Source organism: Rhinatrema bivittatum, unplaced genomic scaffold, assembly GCF_901001135.1.
Source record: "Rhinatrema bivittatum unplaced genomic scaffold, aRhiBiv1.1, whole genome shotgun sequence".
NCBI lineage: Eukaryota > Metazoa > Chordata > Amphibia > Gymnophiona > Rhinatrematidae > Rhinatrema > Rhinatrema bivittatum.
The window spans coordinates 457,095-477,475 of record NW_021820313.1 but is presented as its reverse complement, the minus strand read 5'-3'; the positions used below and the strand labels follow the sequence as shown (position 1 = coordinate 477,475).

The 20,381-nt window shown below is 54.3% G+C and overlaps 2 protein-coding genes across 3 annotated transcripts in view; one reads left to right on the top strand and one right to left on the bottom strand.

Moving 5' to 3' along the window:
- The window catches only part of CFB (complement factor B), a 51,189-nt gene extending 49,452 nt beyond the window's left edge, over positions 1-1,737 (bottom strand). Inside the window, exon 1 of the mRNA XM_029585939.1 lies at positions 1,580-1,737. Within this exon, the coding sequence (XP_029441799.1) occupies positions 1,580-1,637 (58 nt within the window). The 5' untranslated portion in view covers positions 1,638-1,737. The remainder of the gene's footprint in view (positions 1-1,579) is intronic.
- A 5,773-nt stretch (positions 1,738-7,510) lies between these two features.
- Positions 7,511-12,738, top strand: ZBTB12 (zinc finger and BTB domain containing 12). 2 transcript variants are annotated; one of them, XM_029585874.1, is made up of 2 exons: positions 7,511-7,663; positions 8,450-12,738. In XM_029585874.1, the coding sequence occupies exon 2, from the start codon at positions 8,534-8,536 to the stop codon at positions 10,007-10,009; it is 1,476 nt and encodes a 491-aa protein (XP_029441734.1). In that variant the 5' UTR covers positions 7,511-7,663; positions 8,450-8,533; the 3' UTR covers positions 10,010-12,738. The 2 variants fall into 2 exon arrangements, with proteins under 2 accessions (XP_029441734.1, XP_029441735.1); XM_029585875.1 differs by having other exon boundaries at positions 7,661-7,724.
- Positions 12,739-20,381: the final 7,643 nt, after the last annotated feature.

Here is a 20,381-nt window from a genome sequence, read left to right as displayed (position 1 = left end):
AGAACTTGCCATGCAGGGTCAGACCGAGGGTCCATCAAGCCCAGCATCCTGTTTCCAACAGTGGCCAAAATCAGGCCACAAGAACCTGGCAATTACCCAAACACTAAGAAGATCCCATGCTACTGATGCCATTAATAGCAGTGGCTATTCCCTAAGTATAATTGATTAATAGCCATTAATGGACGTCTCCTCCAAGAACTTATCCAAACCTTTTTTAAACCCAGCTACACTAACTGCACTAACCACATCCTCTGGCAACAAATTCCAGAGTTTAATTGTGCGCTGAGTGAAAAAGAACTTTCTCCGATTAGTTTTAAATGTGCCCCATGCTAACTTCATGGAGTGCCCCCTAGTCCTTCTATTATCCGAAAGAGTAAATAACCGAGTCACATCTACCTGTTCTAGACCTCTCATAATTTTAAACACCTCTATCATATCCCCCCTCAGTCGTCTCTTCTCCAAGCTGAAAAGTCCTAACCTCTTTAGTCTTTCCTCATAGGGGAGCTGTTCCATCCCCTTTATCATTTTGGTTGCCCTTCTCTGTACCTTCTCCATCACAATTATATCTTTTTTGAGATGCGGCGACCAGAATTGTACACAGTATTCAAGGTGCGGTCTCACCATGGAGCGATACAGAGGCATTATGACATTTTCCGTTCTATTAACCATTCCCTTCCTAATAATTCCCAACATTGTTTGCTTTTTTGACTGCTGCAGCACACTGCAGGGGGGGGGGGGGGGGGGCTGTCTGTGTGGATGGACCTGGGGCGTCCTTCCGCAGAAGTGGAGCTGCAGGGTTTTCCCCCGAGGTTCCGACCCGTTCTCTGTGTGTAGTTCTGGATTAATAACGGACCCGCACACTTTGCTCCCATACAAAAAGGGTGATCTCTCTGCCTGTTTATCAAATCATTTTATAACCCCCCCGGATCTCTCTCCCTCCGTCCCCTTTCGTTCCCTCTGTCCTCTCTGACTTTCCTCCATTCCTCTCTCCCTCTGCCCCCGCCACCCCCGGATCTCTCTCCCTCCGTCCCCTTTCGTTCCCTCTGTCCCCTCTGGCTTTCCTCCATTCCTCTCTCCCTCTGCCCCCGCCACCCCCGGATCTCTCTCCCTCCGTCCCCTTTCGTTCCCTCCGTCCCCTCTGGCTTTCCTCCATTCCTCTCTCCCTCTGCCCCCGCCACCCCCGGATCTCTCTCCCTCCGTCCCCTTTTGTTCCCTCCGTCCCCTCTGGCTTTCCTCCATTCCTCTCTCCCTCTGCCCCCGCCACCCCCGGATCTTTCTCCCTCCGTCCCCTCTGGCTTTCCTCCATTCCTCTCTCCCTCTGCCCCCGCCACCCCCGGATCTCTCTCCCTCCGTCCCCTTTCATTCCCTCCGTCCCCTCTGGCTTTCCTCCATTCCTCTCTCCCTCTGCCCCCGCCACCCCCGGATCTCTCTCCCTCCGTCCCCTCTGGCTTTCCTCCATTCCTCTCTCCCTCTGCCCCCGCCACCCCCGGATCTCTCTCCCTCCGTCCCCTTTCGTTCCCTCTGTCCTCTCTGGCTTTCCTCCATTCCTCTCTCCCTCCACCCCCGGAGCATCGCTCACCTGTTCCCCGTGCCAGCAGCAGAAGCGGGCAGAGGAGAGCCCAGCACGGCAGCCTCATTTCCGCCAGCTCCCGGGGAGGAAGGCTCCAGTGAAGCAGCAGCCGCTCACCCACTCCCTCGCCCCGACCTACTGCATCGAGTACCAGCCCGTAAAGTTAATCCCTCCCCGGGCCCGATCTCCTCTCCTCCCCCTCCGGCCCTGCCAGGAAGGGCCGGCTTGGCTTTATTTACTCTGCCACACAAACTCGCTCTTCCTGGAGGTCAGCTGGGGGGGGGGAGGGGGGGGTTGGTTGAGGAATAGCCCCCGCTCTAACGGCCGACTGTGGTTGCCCGTCCCCCTTGCTGGCAGTGGCCACGGGCAACGGGATCTTGAAGTGAAGAAAGTTCAGGGGGTTGACCACCGTCTGACTGGAGTGACCGTGGTCACTGGCCACGGTCGCAGTGTAGGGGGGGGGGCCCCCGTGGCCAGTGACCACATCATAGCGAGTAAAGTCCGGGTGGGGCCCGATGTCCCTCCGGGGTAACGTTTAGGGGAGTCTATTCCACCGCCGAATTACCCCCGGGGTAAAAATCCCGCCAAATATCGTGGCACGAGTTGATTATATTTTGACCTCTCCAGGGTTCAGCTGAAAAGGTCATCTAAATTTAGGCCTCCTTAAACGGGGGGCCCTGAAATCCTGGGGCCTGTGGTCCACTTCCCAGGATTTAGACACCTAAGTTAGGGTCCCACTGCTGAAAATTCGCGCTTAAGCATCTATTCTCCCCCCTCCTTTTATATAAGGGCCCAGCTAGGCACCTCCATCCTTGGGGAAACGGAGCGCGGGCTTCGTGGACGCGCCGTCTGCCGCCCCCAGCAGGTACGGGATTGGGATACCATGCCGAACTTCCCACATGAACTCGGGAGCTCTGGGAAGCCTCGAGGTGGGGGGGGGGGGGGGGGGCCGAGGGCCAGGTCAGGGCTGGGCTGGATAATGGTTAACCACAGCTTCGGTTACTGGAAGTCAGGCGCGTTGCTAGAAATCGCATGGACGGGGCGGGAGGGGCCAGGTAAACACCACCCAGAGAGAGAGGGGGGGGGGACGGGACACTCCCCCACCCCCATCCCAGTCCTTCAGTCCGCCACAGTGATCTCTATTTCTCGGCCACATGGAGTTGGCACGGTGACTTCCCCTCCCTCTCTTCCGTCCACGGGAGGTCCCAACCTCGCAGGATCGGCGGAAACGCGGCAGGTTCCGCGACCTGCAGGTCACGCGCACGGCGGCAGCTCGGGGTAGGCTGCCGCCGTGCTGATCCACGCCACGGCCGCTGATACCTGCTGATTAAGGCGCTCTCGGCGTCGGGTTGGGTAGGGGGAAGGCGGCAGCGGTACAACAGCGGCGGAGAGCGGCCTGGGAACGGGGAGGCTCCCGCATCAGGCTCGCTTGCTCTGACTCGGCCGGAGACGGCCGGGTCCGCTCTTGCGTTTTGCCCCATTCCGTGCATGTGGGGCTGTGGTTAGAGTTTCCTTAAGTGAGAAGAAGGGCGTGTGTCTCCCCCCTCCCCCCATGGTCTCCGCGGGGGGGGGGGGGGAATACTGACATCAGGACCGAATTAAAGTTTAACAGTTACACACAAACAAAATATAGAGGGCGATGCCTTTTTATTGCACTGTAACTGGAGTTTGGCTCTCTTCCCCTTTGCTTGATGGGGCGTTGCTCCCCGATGTCATCCTAGCCTGGTAGGCCAGCGAGCGTTGGCTCCTTCCTGAAATAACGGTATTTCCAGCCCCTGCGCTCTCTGCATTTTGCCCGAGTCTCCCCTCTGGTATTTCCAGCCCCTGCGCTCTCTGCATTTTGCCCGAGTCTCCCCTCTGGTATTTCCAGCCCCTGCGCTCTCTGCATTTTGCCCGAGTCTCCCCTCTGGTATTTCCAGCCCCTGCGCTCTCTGCATTTTGCCCGAGTCTCCCCTCTGGTATTTCCAGCCCCTGCGCTCTCTGCATTTTGCCCGAGTCTCCCCTCTGGTATTTCCAGCCCCTGCGCTCTCTGCATTTTGCCCGAGTCTCCCCTCTGGTATTTCCAGCCCCTGCGCTCTCTGCATTTTGCCCGAGTCTCCCCTCTGGTATTTCCAGCCCCTGCGCTCTCTGCATTTTGCCCGAGTCTCCCCTCTGGTATTTCCAGCCCCTGCGCTCTCTGCATTTTGCCCGAGTCTCCCCTCTGGTATTTCCAGCCCCTGCGCTCTCTGCATTTTGCCCGAGTCTCCCCTCTGGTATTTCCAGCCCCTGCGCTCTCTGCATTTTGCCCGAGTCTCCCCTCTGGTATTTCCAGCCCCTGCGCTCTCTGCATTTTGCCCGAGTCTCCCCTCTGGTATTTCCAGCCCCTGCGCTCTCTGCATTTTGCCCGAGTCTCCCCTCTGGTATTTCCAGCCCCTGCGCTCTCTGCATTTTGCCCGAGTCTCCCCTCTGGTATTTCCAGCCCCTGCGCTCTCTGCATTTTGCCCGAGTCTCCCCTCTGGTATTTCCAGCCCCTGCGCTCTCTGCATTTTGCCCGAGTCTCCCCTCTGGTATTTCCAGCCCCTGTGCTCTGCATTTTGCCCGAGTCTCCCCTCTGGTATTTCCAGCCCCTGCGCTCTCTGCATTTTGCCCGAGTCTCCCCTCTGGTATTTCCAGCCCCTGCGCTCTCTGCATCTTGCCCGAGTCTCCCCTCTGGTATTTCCAGCCCCTGCGCTCTCTGCATCTTGCCCGAGTCTCCCCTCTGGTATTTCCAGCCCCTGCGCTCTCTGCATTTGCCCGAGTCTCCCCTCTGGTATTTCCAGCCCCTGCGCTCTCTGCATTTTGCCCGAGTCTCCCCTCTGGTATTTCCAGCCCCTGCGCTCTCTGCATTTTGCCCGAGTCTCCCCTCTGGTATTTCCAGCCCCTGCGCTCTCTGCATTTTGCCCGAGTCTCCCCTCTGGTATTTCCAGCCCCTGCGCTCTCTGCATTTTGCCCGAGTCTCCCCTCTGGTATTTCCAGCCCCTGCGCTCTCTGCATTTTGCCCGAGTCTCCCCTCTGGTATTTCCAGCCCCTGCGCTCTCTGCATTTTGCCCGAGTCTCCCCTCTGGTATTTCCAGCCCCTGCGCTCTCTGCATTTTGCCCGAGTCTCCCCTCTGGTATTTCCAGCCCCTGCGCTCTCTGCATTTTGCCCGAGTCTCCCCTCTGGTATTTCCAGCCCCTGCGCTCTCTGCATTTTGCCCGAGTCTCCCCTCTGGTATTTCCAGCCCCTGCGCTCTCTGCATTTTGCCCGAGTCTCCCCTCTGGTATTTCCAGCCCCTGCGCTCTCTGCATTTTGCCCGAGTCTCCCCTCTGGTATTTCCAGCCCCTGCGCTCTCTGCATTTTGCCCGAGTCTCCCCTCTGGTATTTCCAGCCCCTGCGCTCTCTGCATTTTGCCCGAGTCTCCCCTCTGGTATTTCCAGCCCCTGCGCTCTCTGCATTTTGCCCGAGTCTCCCCTCTGGTATTTCCAGCCCCTGCGCTCTCTGCATTTTGCCCGAGTCTCCCCTCTGGCATTTCCAGCCCCTGCGCTCTCTGCATTTTGCCCGAGTCTCCCCTCTGGCATTTCCAGCCCCTGCGCTCTCTGCATTTTGCCCGAGTCTCCCCTCTGGCATTTCCAGCCCCTGCGCTCTCTGCATTTTGCCCGAGTCTCCCCTCTGGCATTTCCAGCCCCTGCGCTCTCTGCATTTTGCCCGAGTCTCCCCTCTGGTATTTCCAGCCCCTGCGCTCTCTGCATTTTGCCCGAGTCTCCCCTCTGGTATTTCCAGCCCCTGCGCTCTCTGCATTTTGCCCGAGTCTCCCCTCTGGTATTTCCAGCCCCTGCGCTCTCTGCATTTTGCCCGAGTCTCCCCTCTGGTATTTCCAGCCCCTGCGCTCTCTGCATTTTGCCCGAGTCTCCCCTCTGGTATTTCCAGCCCCTGCGCTCTCTGCATTTTGCCCGAGTCTCCCCTCTGGTATTTCCAGCCCCTGCGCTCTCTGCATTTTGCCCGAGTCTCCCCTCTGGTATTTCCAGCCCCTGCGCTCTCTGCATTTTGCCCGAGTCTCCCCTCTGGTATTTCCAGCCCCTGCGCTCTCTGCATTTTGCCCGAGTCTCCCCTCTGGTATTTCCAGCCCCTGCGCTCTCTGCATTTTGCCCGAGTCTCCCCTCTGGTATTTCCAGCCCCTGCGCTCTCTGCATTTTGCCCGAGTCTCCCCTCTGGTATTTCCAGCCCCTGCGCTCTCTGCATTTTGCCCGAGTCTCCCCTCTTGTATTTCCAGCCCCTGCGCTCTCTCCATTTTGCAGGAGTCTCCCCCTGGTATTTTCAGCCCCTGCGCTCTCTCCATTTTGCAGGAGTCTCCCCCTGGTATTTTCAGCCCCTGCGCTCTCTGCATTTTGCAGGAGTCTCCCCCTGGTATTTCCAGCTCCTGCGTTCTCTGCATTTTGCCCGAGTCTCCCCCTGGTATTTTCAGCCCCTGCGCGCTCTGCATTTTGCAGGAGTCTTCCCCTGGTATTTTCAGCCCCTGCGCTCTCTGCCTTTTACCGGAATCTCTCCCTGGTATTTTCAGCCCCTGCACGCTCTGCATTTTGCAGGAGTCTTCCCCTGGTATTTTCCGCCCCTGCGCTCTCTGCATTTTGCCGGAATCTCTCCCTGGTATTTTCCGCCCCTGCGCTCTCTGCATTTTGCCGGAATCTCTCCCTGGTATTTCCGGCCCCTGCGCTCTCTGCATTTTGCCGGAATCTCTCCCTGGTATTTCCGGCCCCTGCGCTCTCTGCATTTTGCCGGAATCTCTCCCTGGTATTTCCGGCCCCTGCGCTCTCTGCATTTTGCCGGAATCTCTCCCTGGTATTTCCGGCCCCTGCGCTCTCTGCATTTTGCCCGAGTCTCCCCCCTGGTATTTTCGGCCCCTGCGCGCTCTGCATTTTGCCGGAATCTCTCCCTGGTATTTCCGGCCCCTGCGCTCTCTGCATTTTGCCCGAGTCTCCCCCCTGGTATTTCCGGCCCCTGCGCTCTCTGCATTTTGCTGGAGTCTCCCCTCTGGTATTTCCAGCCCCTGCGCTCTCTGCATTTTGCCCGAGTCTCCCCTCTGGTATTTCCGGCCCCTGCGCTCTCTGCATTTTGCCGGAATCTCTCCCTGGTATTTCCGGCCCCTGCGCTCTCTGCATTTTGCCGGAATCTCTCCCTGGTATTTCCGGCCCCTGCGCTCTCTGCATTTTGCCGGAATCTCTCCCTGGTATTTCCAGTCCCTGCGCTCTCTGCATTTTGCCGGATGCTCTCCCTGGTATTTTCCGTCCCTGCGCTCTCTGCATTTTGCCGGAATCTTTCCCTGGTATTTTCAGCCCCTGCGCGCTCTGCATTTTGCCCGAGTCCTCCCCCTGGTATTTTCCGCCCCTGCGCTCTCTGCATTTTGCCCGAGTCTCCCCCCTGGTATTTTCCGCCCCTGCGCTCTCTGCATTTTGCCCGAGTCTCCCCCCTGGTATTTTCCGCCCCTGCGCTCTCTGCATTTTGCCCGAGTCTCCCCCCTGGTATTTTCAGCCCCTGCGCGCTCTGCATTTTGCTGGAGTCTATTTTCCCTTCGCTAGTTTCAGTCCCCTCCTTTCTTGTCACAGAAGCCCAGATCTTGGGCGTCCCAGAGATGCACCCGGAGCGGGGCCTGAAAGCCCGGACTGGCTCTTCCGAGCCGGAACCACCTTCCGCCCCGCTGCCGTGGAAGACCGGAGCTTTGGAGCCGGCTCTTCCCAGTCTCCCGTTCATCGACGGGAGGGCGGGGCCAGAGGGGAGAGAGCTGGAGCCAAAACCCGGAGTGGCAGCGGATCCCCTCCGGCCTGGATCGGGGGAGGGGGTGGGGGGGAGAGATTCCGGTTTCCTTTCGCTGGAGGCGGACATAGTAAAATACTAAATTAATAATAATAATAATAATAATTGATTACTAGATGATAAAACGACGATGGCACTGCAGGGACGCGAGGGGGGAACCTGGCGGACAGATAACCCGCGCCTGCGCCTTTAAGCGGCCGCCGGCGCCTTTAAGCCCCTTTGTGCTTGGCCGGGGGCGGAGGAAGGGGCCGGGGTGCTGAAGGTGGAGGGCCCGAGAGCCACTGCAGGTATGGAGGGGAGCGGGGATGATCGGGGGCTGCCGCCTGCAGCTCCTGGCAGGGAATCTCGGTGAGGGAGGCCACGGGGAGCCGATCCCGGGCCGGGGCAGATAGGGGGGGGAGTGCGCTGAGGGCCTTGGGTAGGAAGAAGCAGCCGCTTTTAGGGGCTAGTGCGGGCCCTTTCTTTAGGAGCAGCAGATGCAAGCGTTTTCTGGGGGGAGGGGGGCGCGGTACATGAGGGTCTGCTTCGGGCAGACGATGCAAGCTTGCCCGGGCTGGATCGGGCCCGTGCCCGGACTTGGAAGATTCAAAGCCTTATTTTGGGGAGGGAGGCTTCTTTTCATGGTTATAAAGCCCCTCCCCCCGATTTGCCACATATTCCAGAGCCGGGTGGGAGGTGTGGGTGAATGCCTGGAGGGAGGGGGAGGGGTTTAGGGATTAAAATGTGCCCCCCCCCCAGCACAGCAGGTGAAAGCTGTGCTGGGGGGGGGGGCACATAAAAGAAAACTTTTATCCGGTTAATGTAACCTGTAGCTATAATATCGATTTGCTTTCTCTCCCCCCCCCCCCCTCTCCAATTGCTCCTCTTTCTCCTCCCCCCCGTACCGGTGGCCTTGGATCTTCTCTCCCCCCCCCCCCCCCTCCATTTGTCTCTTTGTTCCTCTTGTTGATGGTGGTTGTCGCTTTGTCACCTCCTCGTCTCTCTCTCTCTCTCCCCCCCCCCCCCCCCCTTTTTCCTGGCTTCCTCTCCCCGTTTTTTACCTTTTTTTTTCCCCCCCCCCCGTTTTTGCTCAGGATTTCCCAGCGATCAACGTTCCCCCCCCCACCCTCCACGTCACCCCCACCTCGGGGAGGGAGAGAGAGAGAGAGGCGTAACTTATGGCGTCCGGCGTGGAGGTCCTGCGCTTCCAGCTCCCAGGCCATGAGGCGGCCACCCTGCGCAACATGAACCAGCTGCGTTCGGAGGAGCGCTTCTGCGACGTGACCATCGTGGCCGACAGCCTCAAATTCCGGGGCCACAAGGTCATCCTGGCCGCCTGCTCCCCCTTCCTGCGGGACCAGTTCCTGCTCAACCCCTCCTCGGAGCTGCAGGTCTCGCTCATGCACAACTCGAGGATCGTGGCGGACCTCCTGCTCTCCTGCTACACGGGGCTGCTGGAGTTCGCCGTGCGCGACATCGTCAACTACCTGACCGCCGCCAGCTACCTCCAGATGGAGCACGTGGTGGAGAAGTGCCGCACCGCCCTCTCCCAGTTCATCGAGCCCAAGATCGGCCTGAAGGAGGAGGCGGGCGCCGGCACCGCCAGGGCCGCCAGGCTGAAGGGCTGCGGCGGCTGCGGCGCCAGGGCCTTCGCCGCGGCGAAGGAGCCGGGCCGGGTGCGAGGGAGGTCCACCCAGACCAGCATGGAGATGGCCATGGCCCTGGAGGAAGACCTGGAGATGAAGGTGGAGGAGGACGAGGAGGAGGAGGAGGACGACGACCAGGACGACGACGACGACGCCGTCTCCGACATCTGCATCGTGAAGGTGGAGTCGGTGCTGGAGGCCGCTCACCGGCAGAAGCAGAAGCAGAAGCAGCAGCAGCAGCAGCAGCAGCAGTGCATCTGGCTGAAGGCGGCCGACGAAGCTGCGCAGCAGGACGAGTCCCAGGTCAACTCCACGGTGGAGAACACCAGCCTGGAGCACGGCCAGCAGGGGGTGGTGAAGGCCTGCTACAGCTTCTCGGAGGACGTGGAGGGGGAGGGCCTCCTGATCATCCCCAGCAGCTTCCACGAGGAGCGCGAGGCCACCGCCGCCAAGTGCCAGAGCAGCCTGGCCGGGGAGGAGGAGCTGCCCGGCTTCCTGCTCAGCGTGGGCTCCCGGCCCCTGGCTTCCTCCGGCGCCGCCAGGGACGGGCCGAGAGCGGGCAACCCCCTGAAGAACCTGAAGTGCACCAAGTGCGAGGAGGTCTTCCAGGGGGTGGAGAAGCTGGTCTTCCACATGCGGGCCCACCACTTCATCTTCATGTGCCCCCGCTGCGGCAAGCAGTTCAACCACAGCAGCAACCTCAACCGGCACATGAACGTGCACCGGGGCGTGAAGTCGCACACCTGCGCCATCTGCGGCAAGTGCTTCACGCAGAAGTCCACCCTCCACGACCACATGAACCTGCACAGCGGGGAGCGGCCCTACCGCTGCTCCTACTGCGACGTGCGCTTCGCCCACAAGCCCGCCATCCGCCGCCACCTGAAGGAGCAGCACGGCAAGACCACGGCCGAGAACGTCCTGGAGGGCAGCGTGGCCGAGAGCGTGGCGGCGGCCGGCGCGGCAGCGGCGGACCCCAGCGTGGCCGAGATCAACGTGGTGGTGCACTGAGAGGCCGCGCGGCCCCGGCTGTGGGGGAGGGGGGGGGAGGAGTCCTGGACTGCGTGGGATTTGGGCGGCGGGTGACTCGGAGGGACCGGGGCTCGGCGTTCTGGAACTTTGTAATCCTGCCAGGGGGAGGAGCTGGCCGCCCCCCCCCCCCCCCCCCCCGGCGCGATCCAGGAATTGTCGCCCTGCTCCCTGACAGTGCGGCGGCCATCCCAGTGCCCTGTGGGATGAGTAGTCCTGTTGGCTAGCGAGCTGACCCAGTTGCATGCTGGGCTGTGTAGTCCCACCAATGTATTTATTTATGTAGAGGGATGCAAAAATGTTTCTTACTGGCATACGGGACTCTGGACTTCCAGGATTTACTGCGGGGGGGGGGGGTGTTTGTAAATGCTGAACTGTGTGATCCGGAAAGCGCCCCGAGGGCGTGCCTGTCATAACGGCAGAACCGCAAGTCCCAGAAGGCCCTGCAGGTGCCTGGAGACCAGCAGTGCCTCGTGCTGGCCTCGAGGCACCGAATAAAGGAACCCTCGGCCCGACGGGTGGTGGCGGGGGCTCTTGTTCTGCTGCTGCCGCCACGGGTGGGGGGGGGTCTGTGCCCCGGAGGGTTTTTCACTCGGCTCCGGGAAGGAGGAAGGGATACCATCATGGCCGCCCTTCCATCTCCCCTTGACTGCCACCGTGTCTCCTGCAGCCCACTTGGCCCGGCTCCTCCCCTTGCCCCATTGGAAGCCGCCCCCTCCTAGCCTTATCCCTACATCTGTATCCCTCTCCACCCCTCGGCCCCAGGACAAAACATATTTTTAATCGACTGGTTTTGGGTGGGTCCCTCGAGGTTCGGTGATAACGGTCTTGCACCAGTGTGCATGACGGCGGGGGAAGGATGACTCCCTGCTCCCAATCTGTCCCCTTCCCCCACGCAAAGCATTCTGCTGTTTTTATTTTTGTTTTAAGGAAAAAAAAAAAAAAGGGCAAAACTGAAAATCCTGTAAGTCTCTCTGGCTCCATGCCCTAAGGACCTGGGTTAATCCAGCCCTGGTTTTACAAGGACTGATCCAGTCCGGCTTTTGCTTCGCTGCATACCGTGGACTGGCAGTTTTTATTCTTCCTGAGAGAAGCAGCGTGTGGAACCCGTCGTCCGTTTCGGATCCCGCCGGGTTCTTGTGACCTGGGCTGGCCGCCGCTGGAAGCGGGATGCTGGACCCCGGTGGACCTTTTGGTCCGACCCAGTATGGCAGGTCTTGTGTTCTTAACTCCCATGCGTGCCGAATTGCAGGGGTTTCCCAAACCTATTCAGAGGGGGGGGGGGGGGGCCTCCATCCAGTCCGATTTTTCTGGATTTCCACAGCGAATGCGCGTGAGAGAAAACTTTGCACTGGAACGGAGGCGGTGCATGCAAATTTCTTACCCCTACGTCTGTATCCCCTCCCCATGCACGTTGTGGATATCTCTAAAAAAAAAACCCCACCTGGCGGGGAAGGGGATCCTCCGGGACAGGTTTGGAAGCCATTGCCGTGCCGTGTAAGTTACAGGTTAATCAAGCCCTGGTTTTGCAACATGGCACGCGTGGACTTAAGAAATTGCCGTGCTGGGTCAGACCAAAAGGTCCATCGAGCCCAGCATCCTGTGTCCAACTGTGGCCTGTGCAGTTCGATAGATTCCAAGCTGCTTATGCCAGGAGGAAAAAAAACCCCCCAAACTACCAGTCCCAGCATGCAGTGAGGGATGAGAGGCACCTTTTTAACAGTTTAACAGTGAAACAGTTTTAACAGTTTAACAGTGACAGATTTTATTTGCAAACCTGGATTTGTTTTTTTAAAATGTTCTCTTCTGTTAAAAAGAACAAATCCGAGGTGGAAGGGTTGAAACGTTGCCCCCAAAATGAGGAATTAAGGGAAAAATTGCTTCCTGGTTAATTTGCTTGGATGGGAACAAGAATTGGGTTTGATACTCAGCTACTCCATGGAGTACTCTAGTAATAACTGAAGTAGTGAATCTGTTCCTGAGCGCATTGATGATAAATTGAGTTGAGGGTCGGCAGACTGATCTAGCCCTGGTTTTCACTCCGTCACTGCCTTCCCATTGCACGCTGGGACTCTGGGCTGGCAAACTCCTTGGAGCTGGGTTCCCTGGGCACTTAAAATATGAATGAAAAGTAAATAACCCCTCTTAAACTAAAAAAAAAAAAAAAAAGCAAAACAAGAAAAAAAAAAAAGAGTAATATTGGGCGAAAGGAAAACATTTTCCCTGGCTTATATGAATTTTTGACTGATGCCTAAGTTATATGTCCTCCCTGGCTGGGATTTGTAGTCGTTTAAGGAACAAAAAAAAAATTAAAAGAAAAAAACTACCAGTCCCAGCATGCAGCGAGGGATGAGGGCTAAAACCCGGACTGGATTGGTCTGCGGATTAAAAAAAAAAATAAAAAATTAAGCCTTCACCGCTGGCAGTGAATGTGAAGGCCTCTGTGCAGCAAACCTCTCTTCTAAGTCAGGCCCACCTGTGATGCTTTTGAGCCGTTCCTTGTGCCCTGGTCTGAGATGCGTTGCTTCCAAAACGCAGGACTACGAATCCCAGACTCCCCAGAGCCCAGCCGCCCGTGCAACCAGGACCGGCTCTTGCACGGGTGTTCCACCCACCTCCCGGGTGGGCTGGCGGATCCGTCCTCCTCCTCCCCTTTTGTCAGCTAGAAAGCAAAAAAAAAAAACTAACCCAGTTCTGCGTAGAGAACAGAATCTCCTAGAAAAAATGGAAACAGTATTTTTTACAATAAATTTTAAAAATTATTTTCAAGTGCTGCATTTTAGCTTTTTAACTGTAAATTTAACAGAATAAAGACATTCTGGATTCAACCATGACCTCAGCAATGCTGCTTTTGTGTTTTTTGTTTTTTTTCTCCCATCCCTCGATCGAAGAGCTAAATTGCTCCAGTTTCCACTGACTGGTCACTGGGAGAGGTTAAATTTAAGCAGACTCACAAATGTAGTTTTTCAGTTTCACCGAGAGATGACCTTGGGTGCCATGATAGGGTGGATTTACTGCATGTGCAGTGCGCCGGGAGCGCACATCTTTTGGGTAATTTTTTTTTTTTTTTAACATGGTAAATGAGGGCAGAGAGGGATTTCTCTGATCCCACCCGGTCTGCCCCGTCTTTAATTCTCATCCAGGATATCTCCCAGTCGCACGAGCCTGACCGCCTGCAGGATATCGCACTCCGTCCAGCTCGGTTAGGTGCTGTCGTCCTTCCCTGCGTCCGGCCTCTGCTGTTTTTTCGGACAGATGGGCCGCACGTGGATCCAGTCACTCGGGTTCCTTTCTCCCGACCCTAATGTCTTCTTAACCCCCCCACCTGTCGACCTCCCCCCCCCCCCCCCTGTCCTGGCCGCTGTCCTCCGATCGGCCCTGAGCGTGCTTGGCTTGCGTCCCGGAGACCACCGTCTCCGCTGGCCGGTTATTCCGCTGGCCCCTTCCACCGCCCTCGGCAAAGCAGTGTCCCGTCCGAGCCTCCCTCCCGCCTACCTCAGATCGTGCATTTCTTTTCCTACGGGAAAACTGCTCCTCCTTTACTGGGGGGGGGTGTGCGAAATATTTGCGCGTTGCTATCAGAACCCCCACCACCACAGACGCAATCTTTTTTTTTTTCTCTTTCCTCCCGTGAATGCATTTGGATTGTGATAACCCTCTCTGGGTACGGTTTCAGCCGCGCGGGCCCTGTCTGCTGTTAGTAGCCGACTCTTCTCTTGAACCTCCTCCGGCCTCGCGGTGGCCTTACGGAGAAGGCAGGGCCTCCAGCACCGATCGCGGCACCCGAGGTAGGGGCTTCACTGATTTTTAGGACGGCCGAGCGTCGTCCCATTTTTTTTTTTTTACCAGACGGCCCCGCTGTTAAGAAGCGGTCCTGTGTCTTGCCGAGGCAAGAGCTGAACGTAGCCGTGCATGGGATAAAAGGAATTTGACTGAACTCCAGGGGCGACTCAACATGGGTAGACCTAGGATTTTTGAAAAGGGGGTGCAGACTGTGCGGCATATTTATCATACCCCCCCCATAACACTTCTAACCTATTATCTTCCATTTTAGTTTTCCCCCATTCCTCGCTCTTGGGTACCTTCTCCCTAACTTGTAAACCTTAAATTGATCCTCCAATCGTCAGCCGACCCCCAAGGTTTCTTTCCATCTTGTCCTCACATGTGAACGGGGTCCTCTCCTCCTCTTCCTCCCCCCCCCCCCCCCCACTCCAGGATTCTCCACTCCCTTCTCCTTGCCTTCATGGGTTGTCGCCGGCAGGTCAGATGCTTGACACAGACATTCAAAAGTTCGAAAACGCCCATCTTCCCAAAGCCGGCCCAAACAAACCGCCCGTTCTCCCCGCAGGTCGATGTTTAAGATTGCGTCGTCTGCGGTGGAGGAGTTTAAAGCATAAGCCCAACAGAGGGGGATGTCCAAATAAGTGCATTAAAGCGAGCAAACAAACGGGCTTCGCCAGTCGGGAGTTATTTTTACGAGGGGCGCAAAGCGGGTTAGTTTGTGCTTTACCATTTTTTAAGCCCGGTGTAGATTTTGGCTTAAGAGCTCGACGGCGCGCCGACGGGACGCGGCGGTGTTTAGCCAGTATCCACGTTTTGCCTTGTAGAAGAGGCTAAGGCTTGAGGAACTTGCCGGTGCCCATCCAGTCTTCCGTCGGTGCTGGAGGGCCGTGATCCGCGGCATGGAGGACGATCTCGGTGTGGCTCGGCTAACTGTCGGTTTAGAACTGCTCCAGCACACGAACGTTTATTCATCTCGGATTGAAATTACAGTTCGCGGAGTCAGATTATCAAGTCGCGCGCGCCATCATTTTGTCCATGCAACAAATTTTACATTGGGTCAGATTGAACATCAAATTATAAAAGTCTGAATTACAGAACACGAGTGGCATAGGCAATAGGAAAATAAAGACGCGCCGCTTGTTGGAATACTGGATTCAAATGTCCCATCCAATGGTTTTGTTATCCAGCAGATTGTTTTAAAACGGGGGGGAGAACATTTCCACATATTTGTGACGCCAGGCACGATCCTTAATGTTTTTTAGTGGCAGACTCTACCCCCAGTGGGGTTAGTGGCAAGGTTTCTTGTGATTTTTTTTTTTTTTTGGGTGGGCGCTGCATTTAAAGAACCGTGATTTGGTTCTTGGGTGGACTACAAGCCAGAGGCTAATGATCAGAGATGCCTGTGCTGGGCTCGCTGAGCCGCCTGTTAATGGTAAGAGGGTTGCGGCACGCGTTACGTGTTAGAAAGTCAAGTTTGGTAAATGCGAGTAAATTTAACGCATCTCCCTTTTCTATTTTAGAAAGAGGTTGAGTCCAGGTTCATAAACTTTTTTTTTTTTTTAAACAGTTGCTCGATACCTTTCTTGGTGCAGCGTTCGTGCGTGATAAGTTGTCTTAAGAAGCCGGAGATGTAAATGTTTCGGTAAGACTTTCTTAATAAGTGTTGCTGCCGTCCTATTTTCCCATTCCTCGTAGTTCCCCTGATGAAGCCTATTTGGGGGGGAAACAAGGACCTCTGTTGGAATAGCGATGATCATAGGGACTTGGGACGGCGACACAGTTTTGATCCCATGAGCTCATCCACGTCAGCTGTGAAAACGTTTTGTATGCAAAGATTATATCCCCCCTTTCAAGTCCATCACCGTCCTTTCTCCCACTGTCTCCGGGCGTCTACCACCCTTTCCGTGAAGAAATAAGCCCCTGACGTTTGGACCGACTCGATGCCTCTGAAGTTTCGTATTATGACCTCTTGTTCTACAGTTTTTTTTTGTTTTTTTCTTTCCACCCAAAAAGGTTTGACGCCCGTCTTATCGTTAATCCCGTTCGGCTATTTAAAAGTCTGCGTCACGTCGCCCCTGCCTCTCCTCCGGCTTATACATGCTTTGGCCCTGCGGTCGGTGCAGACCCCACACCATTTTGGTCGCCCTTCTCTGGATCGCCTCTGTCCTGTCACTATCCTGCTTGAGAGAACGGGCTCCAGAACTGAACGCCGTTCTCCAGACGAGGCCTCTGTACGGGGGCATTATCGCCTCCTTTTTCCCGCTGCTCTTTCCTCTCTCTCTCTCCAGCCCTCTGGTCCTAACTCACTCCCTTGTCACATTGCATTGCCGCCTTCAGACTGTCAGATGCTGTCACCCCCGAGGTGTCTCTCCCGGCCTGTGAACCATCAGACTTCCGTCCCCCATCAGGTACAGCTCCTTTTGGATTGCTGTAGCCCAGATGCATGGCTCTGCACTTCTCGGCACTGAGTTCCAGCTGCCAAACCTTCGACCAGTCCACCAGCTTTCTTAGATCACGTCTCATTCTCTACTCCTTCAGGTGTGCCCACTCTTTACAGATCTTAGTGTCTGCAAAAAAAACCCAAAGCTTTCCTTTTTAACCTCTCTGCAACATGCCTCAAATATATTGAACAGACCCTGTCCCAGAATTTATCCCTAAGTGCACACCAGTTATCACTCTTCCTTCCTTAGAGCAATTCCATTTATGACTACTCCTCGTTGGCTGCAGTTGCGGTAGAATTACTGGGTATTGAATTGGCGTTGTCGCCTGTTTTAATTTGAAAGTAAGATGCAATGACTTGTCTCTTTGCAGATAATACCAAAATCTGCAACAGGGTAGGAAGGTGTGGGATCTAGCGAAGCTGGAGCAATGGCCTAGACGAGTCTGGAAGCTAAGATTTAATGCTAAAAAAAAAAAAAAAAAATACAGTCATGCTTTTGGGCTGCAAAAACCCCAGGAACATATAAGAGAGGAGGTGAAATTCTGTGCATGAAACAGGAGCAAGATCTGGGGGTGATAAGATCAGCTGATACAAAGATGACCAAAAACGTGGGTAAGGTGATGGCAAAAGCCAGAAAGATACTTGCCTGTATAGGGAGAGGAAGGGTCAACAGAATAAAGGAGGTGATATTGCCCCTCTATAGGTCCCTGACGGGACCTCACATGGAATACTGAGTACATTGCTGGAGAGCGCACCTTCAGAAGGCTAGAAACGGGAAAGGGGTCGGTGCAGAGGGAGGCTGCTAAAATGGTTCTAAAGCATACGGGGAGAGACTTAAAGATCTGAACGTGAACACCGTAGAGGAAAGGCGAGATAAGGGCGATAATGATAGAGACATTCAAATATCTCAACAGTTTCCATGTACAGGAGCTGGTTTGCGTTCAACAGAAAGGAGGCTCTAGAACGAGGGGTCATGAGATGAGGGTGGGAGGGGGAGATATTTCTTTACAGGGAGGGTGGTGGACGCTGTGAACAGTCTCACGCATGGGATAAACACGGCGCTCGCTGAGGGAGAGGGAGGAATGGTAGAGCGGAGCACTTGGTGTGGATGGGAAAGGTTAGATCATGTGGTCTCTTCTGTCCTGCTCCTCCGTTTTGTTTCTGGGTCAGCAGTTCAGCAGAAGCGTCAACCCTATTTCCATTACCTAGTTTTGAAGGGTGCGTTTATGGATGGATTGATTTGTGAAGCGGCATAACATGCCAGGAAAGAACAAGATAGGCAGCAGCCACCTTGTGGGTGGGGTTGGGAGTAAGTTTAAGTAATGATTTGAATTTAGGCTGCTGATGAACAGCAGGATCCTAGGCGTGATGGGAGTAGAGTGTGCGAAAGCAAGAGGCAGCGTATTAAATTCCGGGTTCTGCCCCCCTCCCTGCCCCCAGGCAGATTGACTTCCAGAGCCAAGCCCGTACAATCCTCTGAAGACAGCAGCGATTTCCATGGGGTCTATTTGCAGACGGTGTGATGATCCTGCAGGACAGGCCTGCTTGTGGCTGTTGAGGGCTTCGGGGGGCCTATCCTTGCCACTGTGTCCCTAATGTTGTAAGACAAAGTAAAGGGTGCATGCTGTATTTAAGATAATATTCTGCAAATGCAGCAGGAGCTGAAAAGGGAAATGCGGGGTATAAAAAAAAAAAAAGTGGCCCACACAAATCATGTTTAATGCATGCAAACCATGGTTTATGCTTAGGAAACATTTATGCACCCTAAACATGAGTGAGGGTGTACAAGCTATGTGCCTAAAGTGACTTAAGGAGCATAAAATTTGTGTGAAAACTATTCTTAATCAGGCTCATGCCACCCAATATGATTGGGACTGTTTCTGTATCTTTCTGCCACATTTTCCTGGTCGCTGATTGCATCTCTTAATACTTAAAGGATCCTTGCTTTCGCCGTCTGATCCACAGAATAATCGGCGGGTACTGACACAATGCTATCCTTGTGCTGTCCTTTATCACAATATCTGCTTTTTCATGCATCGACCTTCCAGGCAGAGTCCCAGGTGCTCTCATAGCTTTGCTGTTCTCTTCCATTCTATGAGGGTTGTATTCCCAGTGTTTCAGGGCCGATTCAATAAAATCTGCGGGAGAGCAGGCACTCCGAGGCGAGCACCCGCTCTCCCGACGCATCCCCCCAGGCACCTCTCCTGGGAGTTGGCTGCGCGTTTTCCACGCGCTATTACCCCTTACAGTATAAGGAGTAATAGTAGCGTCTCAGAAACACGCGGCCAAACGGGGGCTAAACTGTGTGCTCAGCCGGGTTTCCAAAGCAGCTCCTTCCTTCTGTACTTATGCTTCTGCCAATTATCCTTCCTTGTTTGCTGGTCTGACTTTTTAAAGAGGTTTTTTTTTTTTCCCTCGTTTTTCTAATGCTGTAGCTTCTTTACCCTCCTGTACTGGTGGATCTTCAGTTATCCCTCCATTTGCTGGAGCGATTGTCCTAGCTTAAGGACGACTGAGGAGGGTTGCTCGTTTTTGTACCTCTGCACTATTTTGGAGTTTGGGTCTGCTGTTGCCACGAAGGACAGCAGAAGGTCTATTATGGCTCAAAACAAAAAACCATACACACGGTTAATGCGATTCCAACATTGCTCTAAGCTTCAACGGCAAGCGGAAATGTGAAAAAAAGGATTTGCATTCACAAAAAAGCGGGGAGTAGCTTGCTTGTTACAGCAGTTACTACCCCAAACCAAATAAGCCTGATACTTCACTTTCAATGCAGATCCAGCATAGCTCTCTGCTTCAACGGCAGGGGAGAAAGACCGATACTTCATGCACATCCAGCATAGCTCTCTGTTTCAATGGCAGGGGGAATGAAGAAAAGTGGATTTATGTATAGACAACAACCAACAAGGACTGAATTACATAGTCTGGGTAAACAAATAAGCAAGGGTGTAGCTTGCTTATTGCGCGGTTACTACCCCTAACTAATTAAGCTAGATATTTCACTTAGATGCAGTTCCGACACTGCTCTCTACATTAATGGTGGGGGTGGAAGGGAAATAGAACCAAAAGGTTACTAAGAGCCAAGAGAAATAGATAAGTATGAGGGAAAAAAAAAGTGCAAAGCTTGCTGGGCAGACTGGATGGGCCGTTTGGTCTTCTTCTGCTGTCATTTCTATGTTTCTATGTAAATTTAGTAAGACCCAAAGTTCCTGGTACTAACCAATTTTATGGCCAAGTTGTCAAGATGATTATGAGGCCAGTCTACTATTCCAAAACTGATGATGATGCAGAACTTGCACGCTGATTTAATAGCTTGTATCTTATATTGTGCTGTGAAGGTTCTTTTAAATATCAGCTTCGTGCTCTAGTATTCTTTACTGATCTCTTCTCTTAGTACTTTATGGTAAAATGTTTTCACCTTCCTTTGCTCCTAGATATTTATGTACACTATCCTGCTCTAGTTCATTTCTATTGCAGTGATCAGTTAAGGAGATGTTTTCAGTTTTGCTTAATTTTCCTATACGAAATGTTGCTTTTGCCCATGTGTCCAAGCTCGATGTCATCCTGTTGTGGAGAAACCATTCACCATCCGAAACTGTTCTGCTCAATGAGCTTCGCAAGAACTGTAGCGTTTCGGATCATCAACCAGTGAGTGAGATATATTCTCCTGGGGTTTGGTAACTTTTAGCATTAAGGCTAATTCCATAAGCCAAGGGGTTAGAGAGCACTCAGCGGGTTTAATATTGGACAAAAACAGAAACCATGATGGGGAATCTCCCTGAAATATTCCTTGCTGGAACTAAAAAATTGTCCAGCATCATCAAGCAGGTGGCAGTAGTAAGCATCAGCTGGGCTGTGGGTGCATAGGCTTCTCTCTTGCTACTTTCTGTTTTTGCAATAGGGAGTAAGCCAATGGTTTAATTAAAGTGGGATTTGCACGGAGGAACTCTAACCTGTGTCCTTTTATTTAATTTATTTTGCTACATTAAAAGTACACTTTCCCCCCATGAAACTGCTCAGTCTTGCACGCGTGAATGTCTGGAACAGAAGAAGATGGTGGCGGTATGGGCTTTTATCTAGCAATGGCTGCCCAAAAGGCGCCTCAACGTCAGCAAAAAAAGACCCAAA

What these genes read in the sequence shown, in the direction of transcription:
- ZBTB12 (XM_029585874.1), top strand. Translation starts at nt 8,534, where the DNA reads ATGGCGTCCGGCGTGGAGGTCCTGCGCTTCCAGCTCCCAGGCCATGAG.